The sequence below is a fragment of the Falco punctatus genome (assembly GCF_963210335.1).
Source record: "Falco punctatus genome assembly, chromosome: 7".
NCBI lineage: Eukaryota > Metazoa > Chordata > Aves > Falconiformes > Falconidae > Falco > Falco punctatus.
Window position 1 is genome coordinate 31,765,973 of NC_137587.1, and position 23,974 is coordinate 31,789,946.

Below are 23,974 nucleotides of genomic sequence, written 5' to 3' on the forward strand. Positions count from 1 at the left end.
GTGGGATGATAGTGAGCACCTGTATCTCAAGACACCTGTGAAGTCATGTCTTTCCCACGGATCTGAGTTGTTTGTTTGGGCAGGCTGGGCAGTTTCCTTCTCTGACTGATATGGTGGTGTTGGATTGGTTCTGAAGTCTGGCAGTCTTTCTTGACTTCCATCTTTTCCTTTTGCCATGGACAAAGGATGCTTTAGTTTATGATCAGTCCTGAAGTGGTCAGGCAGTTGGACTACATGGTTAATGTAGGTCCCTTCCAGCTGAAATACTCTATTCTGTTCTGTTCTATTCTATTCCTGATCCAGGGTGCCCTGTCCAAGGCTGGGAATCTGTGATGCCTTTGTCCCTGAAGGCTCTTCTTTCAGCATCAGCTGCGGTCACAAAGATAAATGAAAAGGCTCTTGGCCAGATCTGCAAAAGCTTATTTAAGATTTCTTGCTATGAGATGTGGATGGTTGTGGCTAGAGCCTCGAAATCTTCCCTAAGAAATCTAGTAAGTTGCAATTGTTATGACTCATTCATATACAAAGCTCTACCCAGGATGACAATCTGAAACAAATTTGGAATCGGCATTCAACTGGTTTACCAAATACTCCATTAACTGATGCTGTACTGACAGAACAATGCAGGTATTTCAGGTCGTCATTGCTCCATACTTGCTTGAGATAACTTGGTATTTACATGTGCAACGTCTTGTTTTCTCACACTGGGATTAAGTGGAGGGACTCACTAATTTCAATCAGTCTTACATCAGTAATAATTCCACTCTCCGCAGCAGGTTGATTAGGTTCACTGGATAAGACAGCTGTAGCTCTCCTGTGGCAGGAGAGAACGACTGGATGCTGAAACACTGCTGTCCATGGAGGTGGTTCATTTGGGAAACGTCACCAGTGGGTGAGATGGAAAGGATGTGTCTGAAAGCTTAAAAGCTAATGGTGGGATAGGATGTTTGCTACAATAGAAAGCAGAGGACTTGGAGTAATTGTTCCTGTTTTTATTCCAAGTCATTGCTCTTTATTGGATTAGCCAAGCTAAAATCCTCTCTAAATTAATGCTTAGGAACAAAACATTTGGAATGAAAGAGGTAATATTTACATAATTAAATCTGTTTGTCCTCAAATTATCTGATCTCCTTTGCCATCACAGAGTCATATTTTCAAATATATATACTTTTATACTACATTCAATTCCAGCACACACAGGTTTACGTTGTCCCTGAAGCACAGAAACAACTGTTTTATGCTTTTGTGAGGCAAACTAAATCCAGAATTGGTATAGATCTACTATATAATATACATACAGGAAAAAAACCCTTTGTTTAAGCTGTGGTATTCATTAAGTGAGATACAGTGATTACTTTGATTTGAATAATTGTCAGCAACCAAATGACCTGCGTGGGAATGCCCCGAGATGGACGTCGGAAAGGGAGGTCTGGCTTCCATCCTGTCGGTCCTGGAGTGGGACCAGTCTTAAACAAAGCATCTGTGTCTCAGTTCCTTCATCATACTGTGAGGGAGGTAAGACTGACCTCCCTCAGAGCAATTTTATGAAAATGGGGTTTATATTTGTGAAGCCTTCTAAGAAATGTAATAGGAAGTTGCCCACCCCCTGAGCCTCTGTGTAAAGATATGTGCACAAAAGATAATGAGCGGGTTCAAAAAGAATTTGAAGGGCCCAAGAGCTGGAGATCCGAGGTAGCTATGCGGCTAGCAAAGGAAATTCCACATGGACTTGTAAGCAAAACAAATAAATCCCAACCAAAAGGTTTTTTGACTATTCTTAGTAGATTCCAGTACTCATAGAGGGGAAATTATCCACTGAACCAACATTTCAGATGTGACTTTTTCTGAATGTGATACCTGGCTTTGAGGGCATATAAAAATTAAATAAAAAAGTAGATGAGCTCACATATCAGATGAGCAGAAGGAGTTTAATTCATTGAACTTCTACAGATTGCATCATGCTTTGAAATTTAGAAGTTAACCTGAGGTCCAAATTGAACCTGACTGTACTTCATGCCAGAAAGGTTGACTATAGCTTAAGAAGGGCAACTCGATATGTTTTCATAACAATATTTTGTTAGCATTAATAGGCAGCTAAATGGATGATGAATTGAAAGAATAGGCAGGGAAGAGCTGAAGTATGGCTGGGAAGTCCTTAACGTGCAAAACAAAAATTGTGCATCATTGTCAGTGACCCATAAACATTTCTGGGATGAAATACTTCCTGTTAAGAAGCAAAGAGATGTTCTTAAATTTAAACAAAGGGGAAAATTGGGATAGAAAGGTCTTAGCAATGAAAAGGCAGAAGGAGGAAGACATGAACAATAGTGTGACAGGCTGTTGGACTAGTTCATATTTTGTCTAGAGAGGTGGCTCTTCATTTTCTGAATGTCTGATCCCTTCAGTGCTTTGTATCATTAAAGTTCTGGACCCTCAGTTACCAACCGGCATATATGACACAGTAGGTGTCTGATCCCTTTAGAGGAATTTATATCCCTGAAGTAGCTCCTTGGTATATGTAGGACATCCACCTGTGATGCAAGTGGGGTACGTTAAATTATTGCTGCTGCACAAGTGAGCTGTAGCCCACCTTCCCCCAGAGGAGCAGTGCATGTGGTCCTGCTTATTGGGCAGGGTTTGTTGCTAGGGGAAACTTCTGCTAAAAATCCAAACTTCTTCACTCTTTCAAAGGTTTAAAATGTAGCCATCAAACACCCCAAAAGACTGAAAAGAAGGAACTTTCCAAATGCCAGACCAAAATCCAGTGCTATCTTTTACAGTTACTAGCAGTGATAATTCAAATTTGGGTTGGCCATAGAGCGGGATCAAGGTAAGAGGGATGGCAGGATCTGGCCCATAAAGGCAATCCAGCCTGCATCTTTCTTCCAGACATATAAGTGAACTAATTTTCTTTTGAAAAAAAATATTGCTGCTTACAAAAGTAGAAGATGTTTCTATTTTCTTAGTTTTGATGAGGTATTTTAGTAAGAAATATTCAAGGGTTAAGGCTTGTATCAAATTCTGATCACGTAGAAAATGTTTTCTCCTCAAATTCAATTCCTACCCTTCTTTTCCTCAGTAGAACAACCTCAGGCCTCGCATGGCAGGGTTGTAACATTTACTAAGCTTCAGTGGCAGACACTGATTAGCTTAGCAAGAATGTCACAGGGCCCCTCACTTGCAGGCGTGTATATAGAGTAACAATTCAGAGACAATCACTTGAAGTCCAAAACAAGCAACTTCTTGATCAATGCCAAAACACACTCAGAAAATTAAATTGTTAAAGGTCATGGTCATTCATTTCCTGGAGAGTGTGATGGAGTAGGAAAAGCATGACAAAACAAGCTCTCTGGGCTTGGAAGACCCGCTCCCTGCTGCACTCCTGTTTATTGCTAAATCCTTTCCGTGCCAGCCTTGGGAGTTGCGCGAGCCTGTGCTGGAACAGTATAATTCCCCATCCCAGAGGTGCTGCTGGGGATGCTATGCACTTCACCCAGGGCTAGCTTGGGGCTGGATGCGAGCAGTCTCCTCTCCTCTGATCCTGACAGAGGCTAAAGGGACCCTGTGAAACGTGCCCTCTTTTCTTGCCGTGACTAGAAGACTTTCTAAGCTTTTAATCTCATAAACTTCCCTGTGGGAGGGAAGGAGCAGAAATGTACTGTACAGCAAAGCCTTTTAAGTTCTGGCATGGTGGTGATGTCAGGGATGAAGGCGTGGTGAGCCCACTGCAGCCTGCCAGCCTGCCCCGCTCCTCAGCTCCCTTCTCCCTCTCCATGGGATGAGGGAGTGTGGGTCCGCTGCCTCGCCTGCTTGCTGTGCTACAAATTCAGTGCAGAGGAGCCACCCTGAAGGACAGCTCTTTGTTTCCTTGGTGCCGTATAAAGCGGGTCAGTAGCCATTGGCATGTAGCTTCTCGGTGTGGCCAGTCGTACTGTGTCATGAAAACGGAGGTGTTTACTCCCAGTGGTGGTTCACTCGGTGCTAGCGAAGGTACCTCTGTACACTGCTGCACTCAGGGCACAGACACGTCTTCAGTCTCTAACTCAACGCTTTTCAACACACCAGGCCCCCGGGAGCCTGCGGAATACTTATTGGGAAGCTGTGAAGGCTGATGAAGACAAGCAAGCTTGTATATACCTACGGGAATCTTGGTGTTTGATGTTTCTAGGGGCTTCTTTCCACGGGAGCCCAGAAAACAGAAATAACTGGCCACCACCGGTCTGGCTCGTGGGCTTCAGTGCCTAAATGACTCCTGGAGGTATTTGCCTTCCTTGGTGCAGAGTTAGCATTTTTGAAAACCATATTTAAATGCCTAGCCATTTTTAGGTAAACACCTAGCCCATTTCAGTTCCACTTGCATGCAGTACAGCCGCCGTGGTGGGGAATGGGGAGATGCAATGTTTCCCACTTCCCTGGCAGATAAAGCAGCTGCTTTGCCAAAGTCTGAATTTGGCTCTTACCTGCAGTCTGTGGCCTCCCCCAGTGTTTTTGGGTAGGGATTTCTTTCTTTTCTTTCCTCTCTCCCCACTTTGCACAATACTGACTGGAGCAGGGCACTGATTGCAATGCCCTCCCGCCTCCTGTCAGTGCTCCAGCCCCAGGCTGCCAAGCCAGCATCCCTGCACATCCCAGTCAAACTGGGGCAGAAGAAAGAACCGGTTTGTGATTCCTGATGAGTTTTAGCACTCAGCACTGCTTGAATGGATGGAAGCGTGTGTGTGCCCAGAACAGAGCTACTGTACTGGGAGGATCCTAGCAGCCTGGGAATTGAAGCCCATTTCAAGCCAGGGGACAGGTGATGAGGCATCTGAAAGCCCTGCCTTTTGGACTGATCTGTTAGATGTCTTCTGGGGATCTGGCTTTGTTTGTCATGTCCTGTCTTATGAGAAGTACATGACAGAACGGACATTTACATTCAAGTGTCCTGTCATTCATCTCCCTGTTGTTTTTTAAAAATAAAAATCTTACAAGGAAACTTATTTTGGACTGAAACTAATTGTTGAGAGAGGGATAAACAAAGTTGTTTATAAACGTCTGAGTCACTGGTTTACAAGAGAAGAGAAAATAGAATTTACGTAATGGGTCACCTAGGTCACACTGTTCAAATTTCAGATTGTGATTGTTTAGACAAAAATTTTATCAGCAAACTGTTTGCAGAATTCTTGTATATTGGTGTTTGTTTAGATAAGAAATAATGAGAGATCTTTTGTGAAGAATGAAAGATTCTAAACAAAGAAAAAATGTCCAGTCAGAACGTCAACTGCCTAACTAATTAACTTAATGGATTTGGCATGCTCTAGAGCAGAAGTGATTCTGCATCATTTTTCCTGGTTCTTGTTTGGGGTTTTTTTTGGGTTTTGTTGTTGGTGGTGGTGGTTTGGGTTTTGGTTTTTTAATACCGAATTTGTGGAAAATCAGATTTTTCCTGAACCTGTGTTGTCTTGATACCCCAAACCTTCTATAGAAGATTTCGATTACAGCAAAAAGGCAAGCTCTGCCAACATTAAACCGTAAGATGCAGTTTTAGTTCTATGCCGGTTTGACAGTGGAAGCCTGAGAGGCTTTGCTGATTTTGCTGGATAAATTCACATTTTGACCTTTCTCTGCTATGAAACTGATAAATATAGCAAAATGGGTTTTCACATCTTCAGGGTAGATAATTTTCTGTTTGAAATGCTGCTCTGAGGCATGTTCCTTTTGTTTTATTAGCTTTTTCCTGCAGCTAGAAAGAAAAATAGAAACCTCCCAGTCCTAACTGGTTTGGACAAGCAAACCATGAGGTCTGCAGATGTTTAAAGTGGTTGTAAGAAAATGACAGGATATATGACCTCCTTTTCCTCTTTAGGAAAGTTAAGGAAAGTTACCCTGCCTTTGAACTGCTTTCTCCATTGAAAGAAAAATGCATTTCTTCCAAAAGGAAAAACTTGGGGGGGGGGGGGGGGGGGAAAGCATCACAAGGCAGTGATTTCCACTACAGACTGCGGGTTGTTGTGGCTCAGAATGTAGCTGTCACCAAAGGTGGTTGCTGAGGTTTTAGGACCATACTGACATGGTTGGACTCTGGACACAGGGGTAACTTGCCAGACTCTTGCTGAGGCCTCCTCAGCTCACTGGATGCTATGGGCATCCCAAGAAGTGTGAGCTTTTTGGGCTATTCCTTGTGAGCCTTGTTTTTTTGTGCAGGTCACTCTGTCCCACAATTTTCCCATTTTCAAATGGGAGTAAGATTTCTCCATTTCTCCTAGATTTTGCTCTCTCTTCAGTTCTTTGGAGACAGAATATCTCCTGTTATGTGTATGCACAGTGCCCAGCATAACTGGATCTCTCTCATGACATGCCTATCTGTGATGAGGCAGAGGCCTCACACATGAAGCCAAAAGAAGATTGTCGCAGCACTCTCAAAACTAGCTGGCTGCAGCAAGGCTTTTACCATCCCATACCAGGTTAACTTCAGTAAGTAGTTCCCACACCTTGCCCCGGCAGTCACCAATCCCCCACAAGGTTTCATCAGTTCATCTACCATTTGTGCTGTTTCTTCATACTTTTCAGGCCGGTCCAGTCCAGTCCACCCTGCTTCTTGCCTCTGCTACCTCCAGGACTCTCTCTCTCACCTCCCTCTGCTTCTTCTAGATCTCTCTTATTGGCTACTCCTCTTCTATACCCCTTAGAGCTATTTAACTACTTAGCAGGAACCAGCCACAGCTGCACCTTATCCACATCAGCCAACCCACCGCCCCTGAAGCCAGTTCACAGCTGTATATTATTAATTAACCCAGCTTCATTCCTCTACAAAGATAAATGTCCTTCTGCCAGGAATGGAACTTCTATTCCAACAGACAAGTCAGAAAATTGGGACTGATTCTTATAAATCCTGTGTCCTGTCTTTGGCTCAAAAAGAAGCTGTGTTCCATCTTATTCCACTATCTATATTAGATTTGTATATCTTAGCATGTTTTAAATGAAACATGATAACCTACCACATTTTTGAAATTGCTCTTGTCTTCCTCTTGCCAAGACTTCCAGATAGTGCACAAGCATATCTCGTCCTAGGCAGCAGCGAGAGCCCCTAGAAGGCATTTGAAATGCTGTTTGCACATATGGCTACATTTATAGGATTATGTTTCTGAGAAGCCAGAGCACAGGGAAAATATACAGCTTTGTCTCTCTCTGATCATTTTTTATAACCTGGAATTTAAAAGAAATAAAGTGATCCTCGAAACCCCACGTAAAATAAGTATGTCACCCCAAAAGCTCTGTATCACTCGACTGGTTTGCTACAGGATAGTTTCATATAGTTCCCAGGATAAAATCAACGGGTTATGGGTTTTCGCCTTCCATGTAATTACATAGCATCATGCTTAGCCCTGGGACATCCTGACCCTGGCAATATTTCATGGGCTGTACAGACACCAAAATAACAGTTATTATTAACATGTCACAGCTTCAGGACACCTCAGCTACTCTTTGCCCTGACCAGCTAGGTTAACGCATTAAAGCTCAACTAATTTGAATGTGTGACACAGGTCCTATTAAACAGGTAGTGAATGTTCCTCTGACTGGTTATTTAACAGTAAAAAAGGTGGCAAGTGGTCAGGTGATGTCAGAAGAGCAAAACAAGAAGCAAGTGGTGAAACACAGTGGAGTGGGATCCAAAGAGGAGGGCAGTACGTCTAGTACTGTGGCATGGAGATCCCCCTATTTACAGAACATTAATCAGGCAGTGACTGATTTTTAAGGAGAGGCTGGATATGTGGATAAAGGCTCATTATTACAATAATGCAGATAAACTGGCGCCCTGCAACCTGTCTGGAGAAGTGTTCTGTATTTGTCTAAATAATGGAGATAAGGTAATGAAAAGCTCTGGGAGGCTGGAAGCGATCCTCAAGCTTCAGGCAGAGGGCATAGTGCTGTGCAGGAGCAGCCACAGTCAACACAGCTGGGGAGAGGGAATAAGGCAGATACTGGTTCACAACGGCACCACTTTTTTTTTTCTGGCCACTTGATGAAGGGAGCGAAGGGGATGGATCTTTGCTTTCAGTAAAACTGAGGTTCCTTGACTCCAGTGGGACTACATGACTATTTACCAGGTGAAGGTCTCAGCTCTGTTATATGAATGGCAGCTGCTCAGTTTTGCATCAAATAGTATAATTCTATAGGAGGGACAGATTGCAGCATGCACTCATTAGTGGGGCAGGACTGTATGTTATTTCTGTTCTTGGGTGACTCTTCTTTATCAGAAATTGATGTTATCCATAAGACACTTCTTTCTTTCAGTATCTTGGGTTTTGTGAAGAAAAAAAATGCTATAAATCATGGTAGCATCCAGGAGGTTGGGAAAAAAAATAAATGGGGAACTCCCTCCTCCCCGCCCTATGAAAACAGGATCAACCAATAAATAATCAAAATATTAAATAAAAGAGATAAAAGAGAAAATAAAAGAGAACAACATTCTGAAGAATGGTGTCAGTTCTGTTACTTCTATAATTTGAAATTAGTACCTGGGAAATGGGATCAGACAAATGACCTTTTTGCCTAGTTCATCTCTTCCTACAGCACTCATTTCCAGTAAATGTAGGGTGTATGTCCCCACTGGGGAGTTGACTGGGCTCTGTCTAAGGAGCCTTATTTGCCTTCAGGGAGGTGATGGGGGTATATGGAAATAATTACCTCTGGTTCCCTGGGGTACTGGAAAAAAATCCTCCTGACTCCAGCAAATGCTCTTTGCAAGCCTTACATTGATGTCTCCAAATTAGCTACCTCAGTGTACCTCAACTCTGAGACTATATTCACTGATGCTGACTAAGAGAGGCCAATCATGCTCTCTGTGAGCTAATGAAAGCTAATGCAAACTCAGCCTAGGTGGTCGCCTGTTGCCTCTTTTACCCACATGGTCCAGGGAGGAACCGAGGCTTTGATTCTTCCTTTGTCCAAAACTTTAAAGTACCAGCTAAATCCAGAAAACACTTACCCTTTAAAAAAAAAAAAAAAAACCAAGAAAAAAAATTCAGCCCTCTATGAGATGAAAGCCAGGTAAGCAACCAGCAAAGAAGTGGCAAATGCTTGTATGAGCTGCAGTGCTTTATCTGGAGACGAGCGATTTGGTACCTGCATCCCATCAGAGCCTGATGTCATCCACAGGCTCTTGTGCCACTAGGCACGTACAGGAGAATGTATCTCTACAGCCTTGCACAGGTCCCCCCGAGCCTGCCAGGGGTCATGGGGAAAAAGCTCCTGCCACAGTCCCTAATTCTTTAAATTCAGCTTCCATACAGCTGGTGATGCTCCCTGAGCCACCGGCCAATCTCCACAGCTGGTTTGTGGATGCAGACGAGGTCTATCAAGGATACAGCTACAGCTATAACAGCAGATAGGAGAGTTTAAAATGTGGTCTGAAAGCGTGGCTTTTAGCTAAAAATCTGTCTTTTTGTTGAGTTGTTTTGAATCACAAAGATGAAGAACCAGGAAACCCCCACCACCTTCCTTTCCCAGGAGAGTTTCAAATTGTGTTTTCAAGGACTCATAGCCTGTTCACTTTATTATACTGGTAAGGCTGATTCCCTAAAAGTTGTATCAAAATGCACAGGCCTTGTGATTATCATTTGACATCAAGTCAGACAGGAGGATATGATCTGCACCCACGGGCTTCATCAGCGCGACAGCTGTTCCCTTCAGTGCCTTTCCAGAGCTGTGACTTTCTCTGAGGATGGCTGCACGCGGCACATGGGGCTGCGAGGCAGAGCCAGAGCGGTAAGTCAGCGAGCTGGGATAGGATGCCCATTGCTCAGCTCTGCTGAGTCAAATATTCAAATACAAAAATAAAGGCATCTGCTGAGAAAATCACATTTACTTAGAAGTGAATAAAATGAACATGCTAAATAAAAGGAGACTGGAGCTGTTGCAGAAAGGAAGTTGAATTAATCCAGCTGGGAATTCTCTGAATAATGATTATTATTAACAACACTGAACACTCGTGTAGCATTTTTTTGGGTCAAGCTCATTGGTGTGAATCATCACAACAAACGTGGAATGTAGGTTATTCTTCAGCATCCAAATGTCATGTCTAATTTATATTAGTTTAGTTATCACTGTCATATGACATGTGGGTGAATTCTGTCTTCGTTGCTGAAGGTTTTTTTTTCCTCTCCTGCAAATAAGAATCTCATCATTTGTGTATCTCCTTAGTCTGTCTCCTGGTATATTAAGTCTGGAATAAGATGTGCAGAACATAATAGGAAATAACTGTTTTAGTTTCCAGTGTCGTTTTAAAATGTGTTCCTTTATGCAAAAGGAAATTTTAGACAAATCTTTTATACTTGCATTTCAAAAAACATCCTCCTATGTGCTTCAGGCTCCAGAACTCTGCACAAAATATAACAGCACTTTCTTTGGTCTGGAAAACCTGAACGTGAATCCAGATCCTACGTCAGCCAAGTCCATGGGCACCCAGCCACTGAACTCAGGACACGTAGTGCACCACCCTAGAAAAAAACACACAACACAACTCTGCTTCCCCTACTCAGTTCTTCAGATCTGGCAGCATCTGTAATCGTTAGCAGCCAGAATCATCTGCTGGGCATTGTACTTCCTGCAATGCCTTTGATAGCTGGGATCCCCTTCTCCCACCTAGCATCGAGGGTTTGCAGCCTCAGCTGATGACCTGTCTCCTTCATGCACATTATTTATAGGTCATTGTCTTAATTCAACTACAGGTGAAAGTTAATACAGGTCAAAGCAAGATTTTAAATTATGATTGTTTTCCAAACAAACTCTAGAGGTACTGGTGCATAATCTGACCAAGAGAAATTGTTCTGAAGCAGATCTCATCCTGTATAGACAAGTTGTTTGTGTAAACAGGAAAACAGTTACTAGGTTTGGAAAACATAATGAAACAGCTATTTCAAAAAATTCACTTCATGCTACAAAAAACATCACCAGGAATATTTGATGAATAAAGGCGTATTTTCCTGGAGTAAATGGGGCTTGAGATCTTGAAATGTTTGGGAAAGGTGGGTTGGTAGCTGGTCTATTCTAGAATCTCTTTCTTTTTTGATTATTTCTGCTGATTAGGTATAAGTCAAGGCAGAAAATCCCTGAAAACTCATAGACAAACTCAGTGTTGATTGTTTTTAAGCTTTCCTAAGATGATGAAGTGTCATGCTACTTTCAGCTGCTTGGTTCCCTTGGAGAAAGGGCACATCTGTGCAATGCGTGCTGAATTCAGGAGACAGTGACAGACTGTAGCCATCAAAAGGGATGAGTTGGCTTTTCAGGCACCTCTGGTCATTCTTGTCGATGGTGTGTGACCAGCCAGCTTGGACAGACAATGCAGCCCCTCACCTTAGAGGTGAAGAAGTGAGTTGGTTCAAAGGGCGTTTGCTTCCTCATTTGCGTGCCGAGTAGTTTTCCTTGATATGAGAAACTGCTCAAAACCAGGAGGAAAAACCAATTTGAAGGAGGTGTCCTATGACTGCTGCAGTTTTATCTTAACTACTTAAGTATCTTAATTATTAATAAAAAAAAGAAAATGGATTGTGGGGAGAGAGCCTTCATGTTTTAATCCATGTGTAGCCTGCATTTCCATGTTCATCACTGGAGAGATGGCCTTGCTAGAAAGCTGGATTGGGACCCTGGGCTCCTCTGCTGCCTGCTCTCCAGACCCCTGTGAGGTCCCAGTTTGGGTGTCTGTCTCCAGAGAGGGAAGCTGAGCCTCCCAGCAGCTGCAACCCCATGGCTGCTGTGGAATCCTGCACTGCATGTGCTGCTGCTAACCGGGGGTGAGGAGGATGTGCTGCAGGCTTTCTAGTTGTCCTGTTCAGTGGAAGCCTGACCAGATTGTGCAAGTGACCTCAAAGCTATTGTCTGCCCAAAAATTATTATTTTCAGAATAACATCTTTCTGCCCAGGCTGAACTAAATTGCATACATGTGTGCACATCCATGCGTGCGCAAACACACAGAGTGTTTTTCATCAAATTTTCTAGTCTTGTTTGATATTAATTAGCCCACTGTGTTTTCCAGAATAAAGCTGGATTTTCTGTATAAGTTTGTATGAATGTGTCCAGTTTTGGATGGATTGTTCCTAGTCTTATTATTATTATTATTATTATTATTATTATTATTATTACTTAATTTTTCATTATTTCCCACTGGGATGAGTGTCTGACATCATTGGACTGAATGATACCTGCCTGCTGAAATGCCTGCATGCAGCAGCATCTGCCCTCTCACCATCAATAAGTTCAGACCCTGGGAGCGATGTCCCGTGTCTCAGCAGTTGTCCTGCACAGCCAAACGGGCTGGGGCTCCTCAGCCCCCCACGTGTAGGTACTAATTTCAGGGTAAGATGGGTTGCCACTTGGAGGTGCTGTCTTTCTCCACTGCTCACAAGATTCTAGATAATTTCGATATATTAAACACCACATCTTCAGTTTGGTTAAAATTAGGTGAGAGGAATCCTGCCTCGGGTATTCAGTGGCTTCGTAAGTCTGGCTTCATAAATCATAGGCATTGAGAATAAACCTCTTCTCCCATATGAAAAGGGAAACTGCAATATTATTGATATCCCTCAGCACCCTGACAGCAAAAGTTGAGTCTGTTCACATTACACGGTGCTGGGCAGAGAATGTCTCATTGCGTTTTGACAGCAGCCAGCACAGTAGAAATACCAAACGGAATTTCATCACAAGACTCATCTTGTTAAAACTCTTTCAAAGGGAATGCTGAATTTAGAACATTCCTCAAACTTACGGTGGATCAGTCTCCTGTTTGTACAGTAGAGAGCATTTCAGAGAAGACTATATTTTTGACTCAGAAATGGTAAATTTTAATTTTAAAAGTGCTTGGCTCCATCTTCCATGTTATCTTAACAACACAATTCCTACATGAAATTACAATTAATAAATTAAACTTTAGGTGCTTTTTCCCATGCCTATTGTTATGGAGTAGTTCTACTGCTTCTAGTAGGGCCAGTGAAGCTGGCAGGTGACCTTGTGAGTACCACACAGTCTGATGCTTCAGCTACAGAACTGATTGCTAAATCTGCATTTATTTACTTCCTGGGCAACCTCCTTGAGTACAACTGTGGGTCAAAAAGATCATAATCTGAAAATGATGAGTTGCTCAAATGCAGACAAAACCTCAATGTGGACACCTGAATTCATATTGCAGGTGATGAGGCATGAGAAAAAAACCCAACAACGTAGACTTCAGATGAGTACCATCAGTAACTAAAAAATACAGGGAAAAGGATAAACCCAGGGATATCTCCTAGTCCATTTCCCCCCCATCATTTTTCAGAGCACCAGATTCTAACAGTTTTGCCTTAGTGATTGGGGCAGGGAGCAAAGCTTGTTTCAAAACATGGCCTGAAACAGTTTACACTGCATTTTCATTGACAATTGCAAATAGTTGTGCACTTCTAGACAGGCACCATGTATGTATGTGTATCTGCACGTGTGTGTTGTTGTGCCTACATGCAGCAGGCACGTCTGAACAGCCTTTGAATTGCAGCTTTGTCTGTGTGCTGCCCACAGTACCAGGAAAGAGGAGGGCAGAGCAGATCCATGTGGTCATTCATCAAGGGATTTCTCATGCTGAGGGTCTCTACCTGCATGTATGATCAGCATCACCTGTTCGAAGGCAACACTGAAAATATTCTTCATTCCCACTAACACAGTGGGTAGGAAGATTCTCCTTTGTTGAGATTGTTTGTTTCTGCTAAGTGTTTTTTCTGTTCTACTAAGGTCTGTTTCTATCAAGATGTCTGAACATGAGAGCATCTGACTTGCTAACTATTGCAAATACTTGGAGTAAAACTCACTGTTAATTCTGAACTGAATATGAAAATAGTTTTGATCCTCCCAAACCATATTTTTTTTTAAAAAAAGGAGTTGAATTGCTTTTATTTAGCTCTACCCCTATTTCATTCACAGATACTGAATTGATTAATTCTTGGACAAGAACTGACTGAAATTCAGTGTCTTAACCTGAGTTAAGTTCATTAGTAGGAATGCCAAGAGGTAGAGCAAGCTCACTGCAGACAGACTTTTCAGAGGATTTACCTGTCCAGTTCAAGTAGCTTGTAAAGAAGGGAAATGGTGAGTTTCCGGAGGCTTGTAACTGGCAATAAAAGCATTGATCTGCTTGTCAAATTTAATTCCTTCTCTAAAGGCTTGAGGAATTAGAGATTATTAATAAAACAGCCAGAAGTTACTGCTGGGTTTTGTTTTCATTTCTTTTCTCCAAATACCATTATTAAAACCAACGGAATTGTTCTTCTGCAACTCATAGGCAAATACAAAGGTCAGCTTGCAGCTTACAGTCAGCATGGGAAATTTCAGCACAAACTGTTCACACTTGAATAAGTTATAAGCACACTGAACACTGGGTCGTCAAATAGAAAGGCTCAAGGAAAATTACCATGGTACCCTCTATCCATATGTACTATATATACTTTCTGGGGTTTTAGGCAAACTTGGTCCCGCATAATGCTTAAAATGAAGAGGGGTTACGTGTGATACATTCCTGAGAAGTTTTGCAGGTGAGTTTTCTGCTCCAGACATTCTCTAAAAAGGCATTGAAGGGACACCAAAAGCATGTATCCTGCCAGAAAAATTTTACTTGATGTTTCTTGATGCTTTCATCACCTGCCTCTAGAAGTTGTTACTGAAAGAATGACTTTGAGCAGCCCAAATCTGTGTCCATCAAAGAAGTCTTGCCTGCCAGCCAGCCAGTCAATAGGCCAGCATGACCTTCTGCTTCCAGGACAGCTTGTTTGGGAAAAGACAAATCGCTCTCCTTCTCCTGGATTCAGAGGTCACAAGGGACAACGCATTCAAAGCAAACAAGGCTCTGAAACATCCTTCTTTGAAGTTCCCCCTGAAATTATGCCCCATCCCAGGCTGGATGGGGCTTTGAGCAACCTGGTCTAGTGGAAGGTGTCCCTGCCTGTGGCAGGGGCGTTGGAATTGGATGGTCTTTGAGGTCCCTTCCAACCCAAACCGTTGTATGACTCTATGAATTCTTGCATTGTTATTATACAGTGTTTTAACATCACTAAGCCGAGGAGCCAGTATCTCTGTTTGTGGGCACAGAGCCATGCACCCCATGGTTACCTCCCGCAGGGATTTGGCTGCTGGTGGCCAGCTGGGCGGAGCGGGGCAGTGGGTGGTGGGCTTGGCCCCTTGGCCCCTTGCAGGCTCCACACGTGCTGCTGGGCAAGGGGCCGTGCAATGCCTTGCTGTGTGTGAAATGGGCATGGTGATTGGTTTTCCTGCTCTCTGACTTCTCCCTGCCATCTCTGAGCGAGCCACAGGTCTGGGCAGGGCTTTCTCCTGCTGCATGGGTACAGAGCTGGGGCCGTGGCACCAGGTGATGCTTTCCGATGCCTCGGTGCTACTGAGCGTGGGTGGGAAGCATCCAGCTTTCCTAAGCAGCTGCAGCTCCCTTCCATTTTACTCCTAAATGCCTGCCTGCCTTTCAGCGACCACCGGAGAGGTGGAGCAGATGGATGAGCAGGTGCACTTGTATTTTGATCTCTCTCTAAAAGGAAAATACAGGCCTTGAAATATTCTGTTAAGCAAATGGCTGCAAATGAGGTGTGAAGACCCCAGCCAGGATATACGCCTCATTCTGCTGTTTGTACTTCTCCCAGCCCCCCTGTCTCCCTTTGCACCCCCGTTTTTTAAAAAATTTTCCAGTAGGCATCAATTAGGTGAGGGCTTTTCATTTTAAACATTGGGATTTTTACTCAGCCTGCTAAGGCTGTCAGGTCTAGTTTGCTACTGAACAGTTCAAGCTTTGGTGCTGGACAATGCATGAATGTTTAAATTGCTTGAAATGTCTAATTGAATTACCTTCAAATTACAAATCAAAATAGGAAAGACTGTCTCTAGCTCACAGGCTCGTTCACTGGGATGTGTCTGCCATACCGCTGCTTTTCTTTATATTTTCTTTTCTGTTTCCAACTACGACTGAGTTAAATTGAAACCTTAAATACTGAAAGCATTTCTGTTTGCGTGTGCAGAGGGAAGCGATGCTGAACGTAGAGGGAAATTTATTCACGTTCCAGCTCCTAGTTCTTTTTGTGCTACACAAAAACGAGTTTGTTAAATTTACATCAATACATAGGAAAGCAAAACAGCCAGCTGCTATTTACAAAGAAATTTCCTTTCTCTTTCAGCCACAGTGATATATAATATAAAATACTTTCACACAGATATATATAAATACCATTTAACTGTGGTTTTATGAGAGCTTACAGATTAGGAAACCAACAAGCCAGAAAAAAGATCTGATGTATCTAGCCAGCACTCATGATAAAATGAGCTTCTTAAAGCCTTGCCATTTATACAGTGAGGTAGAAATTAGTCTGTAGGATTTTCTTTTGTAAGTTGTTAAGGGAGGCAGAGCTGGGTCTCCATGCATCACATTTGCCCTGTCCAGCCGCCGCCTCAGCAGCACCTGAGGCTGATCAGAAACCCTGGTCAGTTTGCAATAATGCTTCTTTCATGGGTATAATATTTTTATGGCATTTTATAACATATGATAAAGGGGGTTTGACTACCTACCCCCAGCCTCAATCATCTTGCCGCTGCTATATCTTAACTTATTCAGTGACTGCCTGTACTGGGGGCACAAAGTGGGTGTTGGTGATGTATCCTGCACCCGGCAGCTGCCCTAGCCCTCCCCAGAAAACATCTCTTCAAAGGCTACATACTTCTTCCAGGCTTTGGTGCCTCCCTCTGTGGCTTCCAGGACATGCTATGTGCTGTATATCAGCTGCTCAGGTCAGGAGCCCTTGCCAGGGCTTGCAGCACCTTGTGGGTGCTCACACCGGGATGGGCTGGGCCAGAAGGACACCGGTATGGCACAGGCATTGCTTGGATGCTCAGTCTAATCAGAAGAATTGCTAATCCCCATGGATATACCAAACTGTGCAACGGTGCAAGACAGGAGCAGCAGGACAAGTGTTTAAATGTGGCAGTGACTGCTTTTGTTTTAAATGGAACCAAAAATAAAACAAGTTCAGAACATGCCAGGAATCTTGGTATTAATACTCCCAGTATTTTTTTCCTGAATACTAAAAAAATTAATTAGATTCAGGCCACTTTCAAGGGCAACTTCTCTATTAGCTTGCAATTAGACAATTGTTTCTGTGCTACAAAAATTGTTGAAGACATAATAGTTACGAAAGAACCTTAAGGAAATGGCTTAGATAAAATCTTTATTAAATGGAAGATCAGCTCTGAGGGGATATTTTTGGTAGAAAAGAAATATCCGTTAATGTTAAGAATGTTAACACTTTAGTAACTGAAGACTGGCATATACTAAATCATCAGTTGTGGGGTTTTTTTAAACATCTGATTGTTTTGGTGGTGAACATTACACCTGTGTGAATCAAGCATGCCCAGATCAGAGCATCTTTCAGAAATGGAGAAAGCTGTGATTTGAAACTAATTGTAGTAGACATCTATTAAAATGAGGTAGACCTTAGCAATGCATGTGTCCAGATGAAACCAGTGAAATGCACTTGATAATGATTGTATATTACCGAAATCACAGAATACCCTGCATCTTTCTCATTAACAAATCTCTTGCTCCGTCTCCAAATACTATTGAGACCCAGTAATCTAATTCCTCTTTTGGTACCATAACGCCACCTCCCAGTGATGGGGCAGTGGAGGAAGAGTGCAACAGGCAACACCAGGCTCTTCAGCATGCCAGGCTGCTGTGTCTCATATGATTTAGCAATGTTTTCAACTATGCACAAGACATAACCCTGGTCTTAGGTTTGGAGCTCTTCTGCTGCACTCCAGTCTGAACACATTTGCACCCAGTACTTGCATTTCTCACTGAAGAGCACTGGTACTTGGGTCATTTTTTTATCATGCTTATGCATTGATTCCTGTGACCATCTCACCACGACTAAAGCATCGTGAAGGCTCAGCCAAATGGCGGCAAATTCTGGGCTGATATTTTTACTGTCAGCAGGACTTGAGGGACCTAACCCGAATTTCCCCAGGGTTGCACCCTACCTTTTTCTGAAGACTCGTTTCTTAGTGGTCTCTTCCCAGTCGTGGCAGTTTCCTCTTCAAAGTGACATCCTTCTTCCTCTGCTGCAGGCTGGAGCTACAGATGTTGACCTGGCGGCTTTGATGCCTGAAGAAGGGCCAATGCCTTCCAGAGGCATTTTCTTTCTCAGTGGTCACAGGGAGGTTTTAACATGGAAGTTTTCTTTTACAAAACATGCCTGATATTTAAGGCTGATGGCTATCATAGAGTATATGGCATAATGGTTATTGTTATTGATTATTACTAATTCATTAAACTTCTACCTGATCACTTTGCATTAATGTTGGTCTGTCCTGTTTAAGGGGTTCTTTAAATGGGGACACGAAATAATTCCCAAGGAATCAATGAAAACTGTTAGGGTGTACTGTCATGGGAATTACAGGCAACCATCCTCCCACTCCCTGGCTGGTATTCAGCTGCTGGCAGTCCCCAGGGAGTTACTTTAGGCTCCTTTTGTGGCTAGGGAAAGAAGAGCCCAGCTGTGAAGGAGGCTTCAGGTTGTGAGGACCCCCTGACTTCATAGGACTTCACACAGACTGTGCTCTTCACTCCTGTCTGGTAAAGGCATAAAACTGTGAGGGGTGAATCCCGGCCAAAGGATCTGTGTTTAGCTACTGTAAGTCAGAGTGTTGACCTGCTGAAGGACTAGTCCATAATTTGCTTTTGTTCCTGCATGGAAAGGGGAGGGTGGAGTCTGTGCAGGGAGTTAGGATGTAAAACACTGCACATTATCTCTCGCATCAAAATAAACAAAGTTCAAAGTATTATGTGAAAGATAAAGAAATCAATCTAAACCTAGAAACTTGTTAGGGAAACTTGCACCACCTTCAGCATAAAGAGAAAAGGTTTCTTGAGCTTTGAGGGGCTGCAGGAATGTACGAATGTAATTCCTTCATTTATGAAGCACCAGCAGTGCATGTGTCTGGGACTAAAGCTGCAAGGTTAGGCAAGACAGAACCAAACCCAGCCAGACACGGGCACAAGCAGCAGCCATGAGCTTCTCCAAAACCGGAACAGAAAGTATCCAAGCAAGCAGGGTTAATCTGGGCAGGAGGAGAAGTGCCTCAAGAGGCACCGCAGCCATTCCTCCTTTCAGCGTTTCTCTTCAATGTGTAGACTCTGTTCTCAGCTATGTAACTGACAGGACACAGGAAACTTTTTACAAGTACATATTTATTTAAAATAAAAATTAATTATGTGCCTTTGTAAAATAGGGTACTGCACAATCTGTATATGCAACACAGTTTTTGGTACGGAACATATTTATTGAGCAATATCCTTAAATACTAAATATACATTAATGGCTTGTTTGAGAAACATGACAACATTAATTCTGATAATTTTTTTCTCTTTAGTCATTTAACCACTGATACAGATTTCCTATAAACAATATTTGTTTTCATCTGTACATGTGGTGCACAGTCAAGAAGGCAGATCTTAGAATATTTACATTCATGCATTGATTTAAACACACTATTTTGCAGTTTAAAATAATATATTTCTGTTTGTACAGGTGCAGGGAGTATTATAAATACGTATCTACCATAGGCCTGATTCTCCATTGCTTGGCAGCATCTATGGTCATGACCTGGTTGGAGCAGGAGGCCCACACTTGCTTCACATGCTGTGACCATATGGCATGCAAGACCGGACAATTAGGTCTCTGTATAGATATATATCTCTCAATATATTTATATCTTATACTTAGTGGAACTTTCCTCTTTTCTTCCGTGTCTGTTTTTGCAGCATCTATCCAAGGTGGAGATGCTTTCCTGGGCACACCACTGTGTCCAGCCTGAGCCAGGAAGGGTGGCAGCACTGGGGCTTCAGCTCCACCTTCCTGGTGCTGCTGAGGACTGAGGAAACTCAACACTTTGCAGCTCAGGCCCTTAAAGTGCATTCCCTGCTTTTGTCTGCTAGTGGTGATCCTTGAGAAGAAACTTGGAGTTGATGCTCTCCTGCAGACTGAGCACAGCAGTTTGTGGAGTCTGTCTGGTGGTGGTCAGAGCACAGCAGTTAATGTCTGAGTAGGAATTGGCCACCTCTGTGTCTGTCGGGGATCTGGCTATTTTGTGAACGGAGCTATGCAGGGCCTTTCTACCCCTGATATTTTGATGGCTAAAACTAAACTTGAAATACTTGTAAAGCTGTATTTTGGATTGCCAGTTCCCCAAATCCAGGGTCACTGCTTAGTGAAGCCCTTATCCATCAAGACTGTTCCTTTCCCTTTGTATTTAATTATAGCACAATAAGGAAGCACAGAAGTCTCATTTATAAAAGCTTTGCAAGTAGTCTGCAGAGTGTTAAACACAGCCTTAAACCACATCGGCAAACTTCAGAAACCACTCCACAGTGACACTGCCTTTCTGGCCTTTCTTTTCTGAAGACTTACATCTGCTTCTAGAACACTTTTCCAAGCGCCTTTCTGAAGATCACCTTAAATTTTGGTGCAATGTAGTCAACTGTACTTAGGCAGCAATCTAAAGGCAAAACTACCCCGTGCAAGATTTCCCGTCCTCTCCCTGCCATGCAGCTGTGTGAGTGCTGAGAGCAAAGGCAGAGGAGCAGCTCTCAGCCTGTCTGCTGCTGATCTTCTGTGGCCATCAGATTATAGAAGTACACTGGGGAATGTTTGTTTAAGAAATATTATAGCAATGATGTGCCCTAATACATTTACTTAATATCAACATGTTGGATATAATTATAGTGTATATCTGCCTATGCAAATCAGACACATTATAGCTCTCAAAATACTGCCACAGAGCTGGTATTTTTATCTTGATTATACAGATGGGTAAATTGAGGCACAGAGAGGCAAAATTACTTGCTAGTAAACAGCAGATCAGTGGCAGAGTTGAAAACAGATCCTAGTCTTCATGTGCTGCTCCTTGAAATGCCCTGCCTCCTGGCTCTCCATGCTCCTTAATGTGTACGTTCTCCCGAGGAGACCTCAGGGAACCCGGGGTGGGTTTGCTTGTGGGTTATGTCATGCACCAGGGTTTTCTCTAGTGAGGACGTTTTCTCATTGACATCACTGAAAATCAGACAGTGTTTGGTGACCATCTCTTTAGACTTTTTCTTGCAAAAACAGACACATTTTGATGGACATAATGAGCTACAAATCCCTTTTGTGATTTTGGCCTTACAGAGCATACCTTTAAAGCTGTATTAGGAAATAAATAAAATCAACAACCTTAAGGAGAAAGTGCTAATCCTGAGCCCCTATCATGCTAATCTCATCTGCATTCATACTTTATACTCTCAGCTAAACATGCAACCAGTCTCAAACTATGCCATGTTTAGGCAGAAACAACTGGAGTAAAAAAAGAAAGGCAAACATGGGTAACTACACCAAAATAAATGTTATAGCTTAAAAAATATTCTAGAAATATACTTGCAATATTTTTATTATAGTATTTAGGGGCTAAGTGCTTTAGGCAATCAACATTTGGGATACTAGACTCAAAATGTAAATTCTGTCATTTTAATCACACTTTGGATCTAGGAATATATAACTGTGTCTTGTGCAAGCACACAACATGAATATGGCAGGGAATGATCATACTATTGGGTAAAGGGTTACTTATTCCCTTTCACTTTTGTAATTGCATTCACTTCTCAAGAAAGTCTAGCCTTTAAAAAATAATTTCATGTAGCTAAACCTCTACATAGTGATGACAGGCTAAAAAGCTAAATTAATAACTCCATAAATTCCTCAACAGCAGTATATAGCAGCATTTCATTTTATCATTGAAAAGATACTTATATTTACATACACCCTATTATTCAATAGGTAATAGAAAACTACAGATGGGCCTGAGCTGGAAGTGCTGATCTGAACATCCTGGAGCTTTTTTGTGGAAGGTCTGCAGACCATCGTCTTCCTCTGCCATCAGGCCAAACTCTACATCCTGGCGATAGACCAACCGCAGACAGGGATGTGTTCAAAATCAAGGTCTGATTTCTGCAGTTCAGGCACATCCTTATATAAAACTGAAAGCATTGGTGTGTTGCAGTACCAAGGGACATGGTGGCTGGGGCGCAGCCATGCCCTGGGGCGAGACTAGGTCAGAGCCTGGTAGTTACTCACAGACATGGAGACTGAGTGGTATTGAATGTCCAGACAAGAAGCCAGGGTGGAAATTTGTCTTTCACTGCATCATGACTTTCAGCACAGAGGTAAATGGAGACATATACATGGTGGTGTTATACGAAGGACAGCTTTCAGGAGGTGGGGAAAGACCAGCATCTTGGCTAGTCTCATCGCCTTTATCCTAAGGGTTCCTTACTGAGTCTAACCTGAGATCCTATGTGAAAGGAATTTGGGTGGATTCAGTTTTGCTTTAAGTAGTCTGCAATCCACGTCACGGAAAGTACAACACTAAGCTACTACGCTGAATTTGGCACAATCGGCAGCCTCTGCCCAGGAGAGGCAGAGACCGAGTTAACGTGGGCACAACTAGCTTACCAGACCCTCAAAAGTGGTCCTCGAAGCCAGACCTACAATGACCTCGGTGGGTCAGTTCAGAAGACTCAACGCTTTCAGGAAACTACACTAGTCAGTGAATGAAGAAGACATCAAAGGGCTGCTAGTACTTCCATCACAATCCCACCCAAATACTCATGCCAAGATGGACACAACATCTTTCCTGTCAGGGTTTCCCTGGGGAATCAGCATGATGCAAACACAGAGAAACGTGTGGAATTTCACAAAGGAAAAGCTTTTTTAAGGATAAAAATTAAAGTGTGATGCAAAAAAGGAGGATGATTATGAAATAATAACGTTCAAAGCACCTCTTAATAATCTCTCTCTTTCAATAGCAATGCTAATTGCTAAAATCTTACATTTTGATTTCTTTTGTCTGAAAAGTCTTCAGCCATGGAAATTGCATAGTCATCAGACTGCAGATGAATTTCCTGGGGTCTCACAAGGTCATGCAATTTTTGGTTACTTGATGGTTTAACAGGAACCTTTGTTCCCCTTTTAATAATGAAATAATAGGGATGATAAGGATGAAGTATAAGTGTACAGAACTGCACAGGCTGGAGAAGCATGTAGGTGACACCTCCCATCCTTGACCCTCAGACCCATTTATAATAAGCTGCTGCCAGTCTGGCAGATCACCTTCTCCTCAGAAGATCCTATTTCAGCAGCTTTTTGTGGACACTGAATTCAAGATAAAAAGGAGGGGGGGGGGGAAGGGGTGGGGCGCGGGAAGAGAGGAGGAAGAAGAAGCGGGAGGCATTGCGACATTGCTTTCATGAGATGCAGCATGCAATGCTTATGCCTTTGTGAGGCCTTTTCTCTGGGCAGCCCAGGTGGGCAAGTTTATCCTCCCCTGGAGAAGCAGCAAGCCTGAAGAGCAGCCTGCTTTTCTCTTCTGAATCACTGATGCGTGCACTGTTTCTGAAATGAAGTCCTTGGCCACAGAGCTCCTTCCGTTGCCTTATCTCACCCACCTTGCATGCTCTGTGTGTGTGCTTTGACAGTTTACCACCTCCTGCACCTCGGCGGGGTTTTGGGGATTATACAACCGCATTGTTATCAACTGTTTTGTTGTTTTGAGAGGAGGTCATTGCATATTCAGCCCGACTGGTTCCATTCTCTTCTTTTCTCATTGGTTTCCTTGGGTGATCCCAGGTTCGGTGATGTATAGGCAGGGTGGGGGGGAGAAGAAAGGACAGAGATAAACATCTTCTTTGTCAATACAGATTGAAAGCAAGGACATGTGAAATGTGTCATAATACTGAAATTTTCCTGTCTGTATTTCCCTTTCTGAACACAGGCCAAACCAGCAGTTAAATTTTGTCAAGCCTCATGATCCACCTGGAAGGTGGATGTCTGGTCCTAAGGCCTCATGATGGGCTGTTGGAGTGCCCATGCTGGTCTGTGTATAGATACA

General features: G+C 42.9%; 1 protein-coding gene across 2 annotated transcripts in view; it reads right to left on the minus strand.

Moving 5' to 3' along the window:
- Positions 1 to 5,956: 5,956 nt before the first annotated feature.
- The window catches only part of PRIMA1 (proline rich membrane anchor 1), a 68,230-nt gene continuing 50,212 nt past the window's right edge, over positions 5,957 to 23,974 (minus strand). The window contains exon 4 of one of the 2 annotated variants that reach the window (XM_080396277.1): positions 5,957 to 23,697. In XM_080396277.1, the coding sequence (XP_080252403.1) occupies positions 23,598 to 23,697 (100 nt within the window). In that variant the 3' untranslated portion in view covers positions 5,957 to 23,597. The remainder of the gene's footprint in view (positions 23,698 to 23,974) is intronic. The other variant, XR_013929595.1, reaches the window with a different exon arrangement.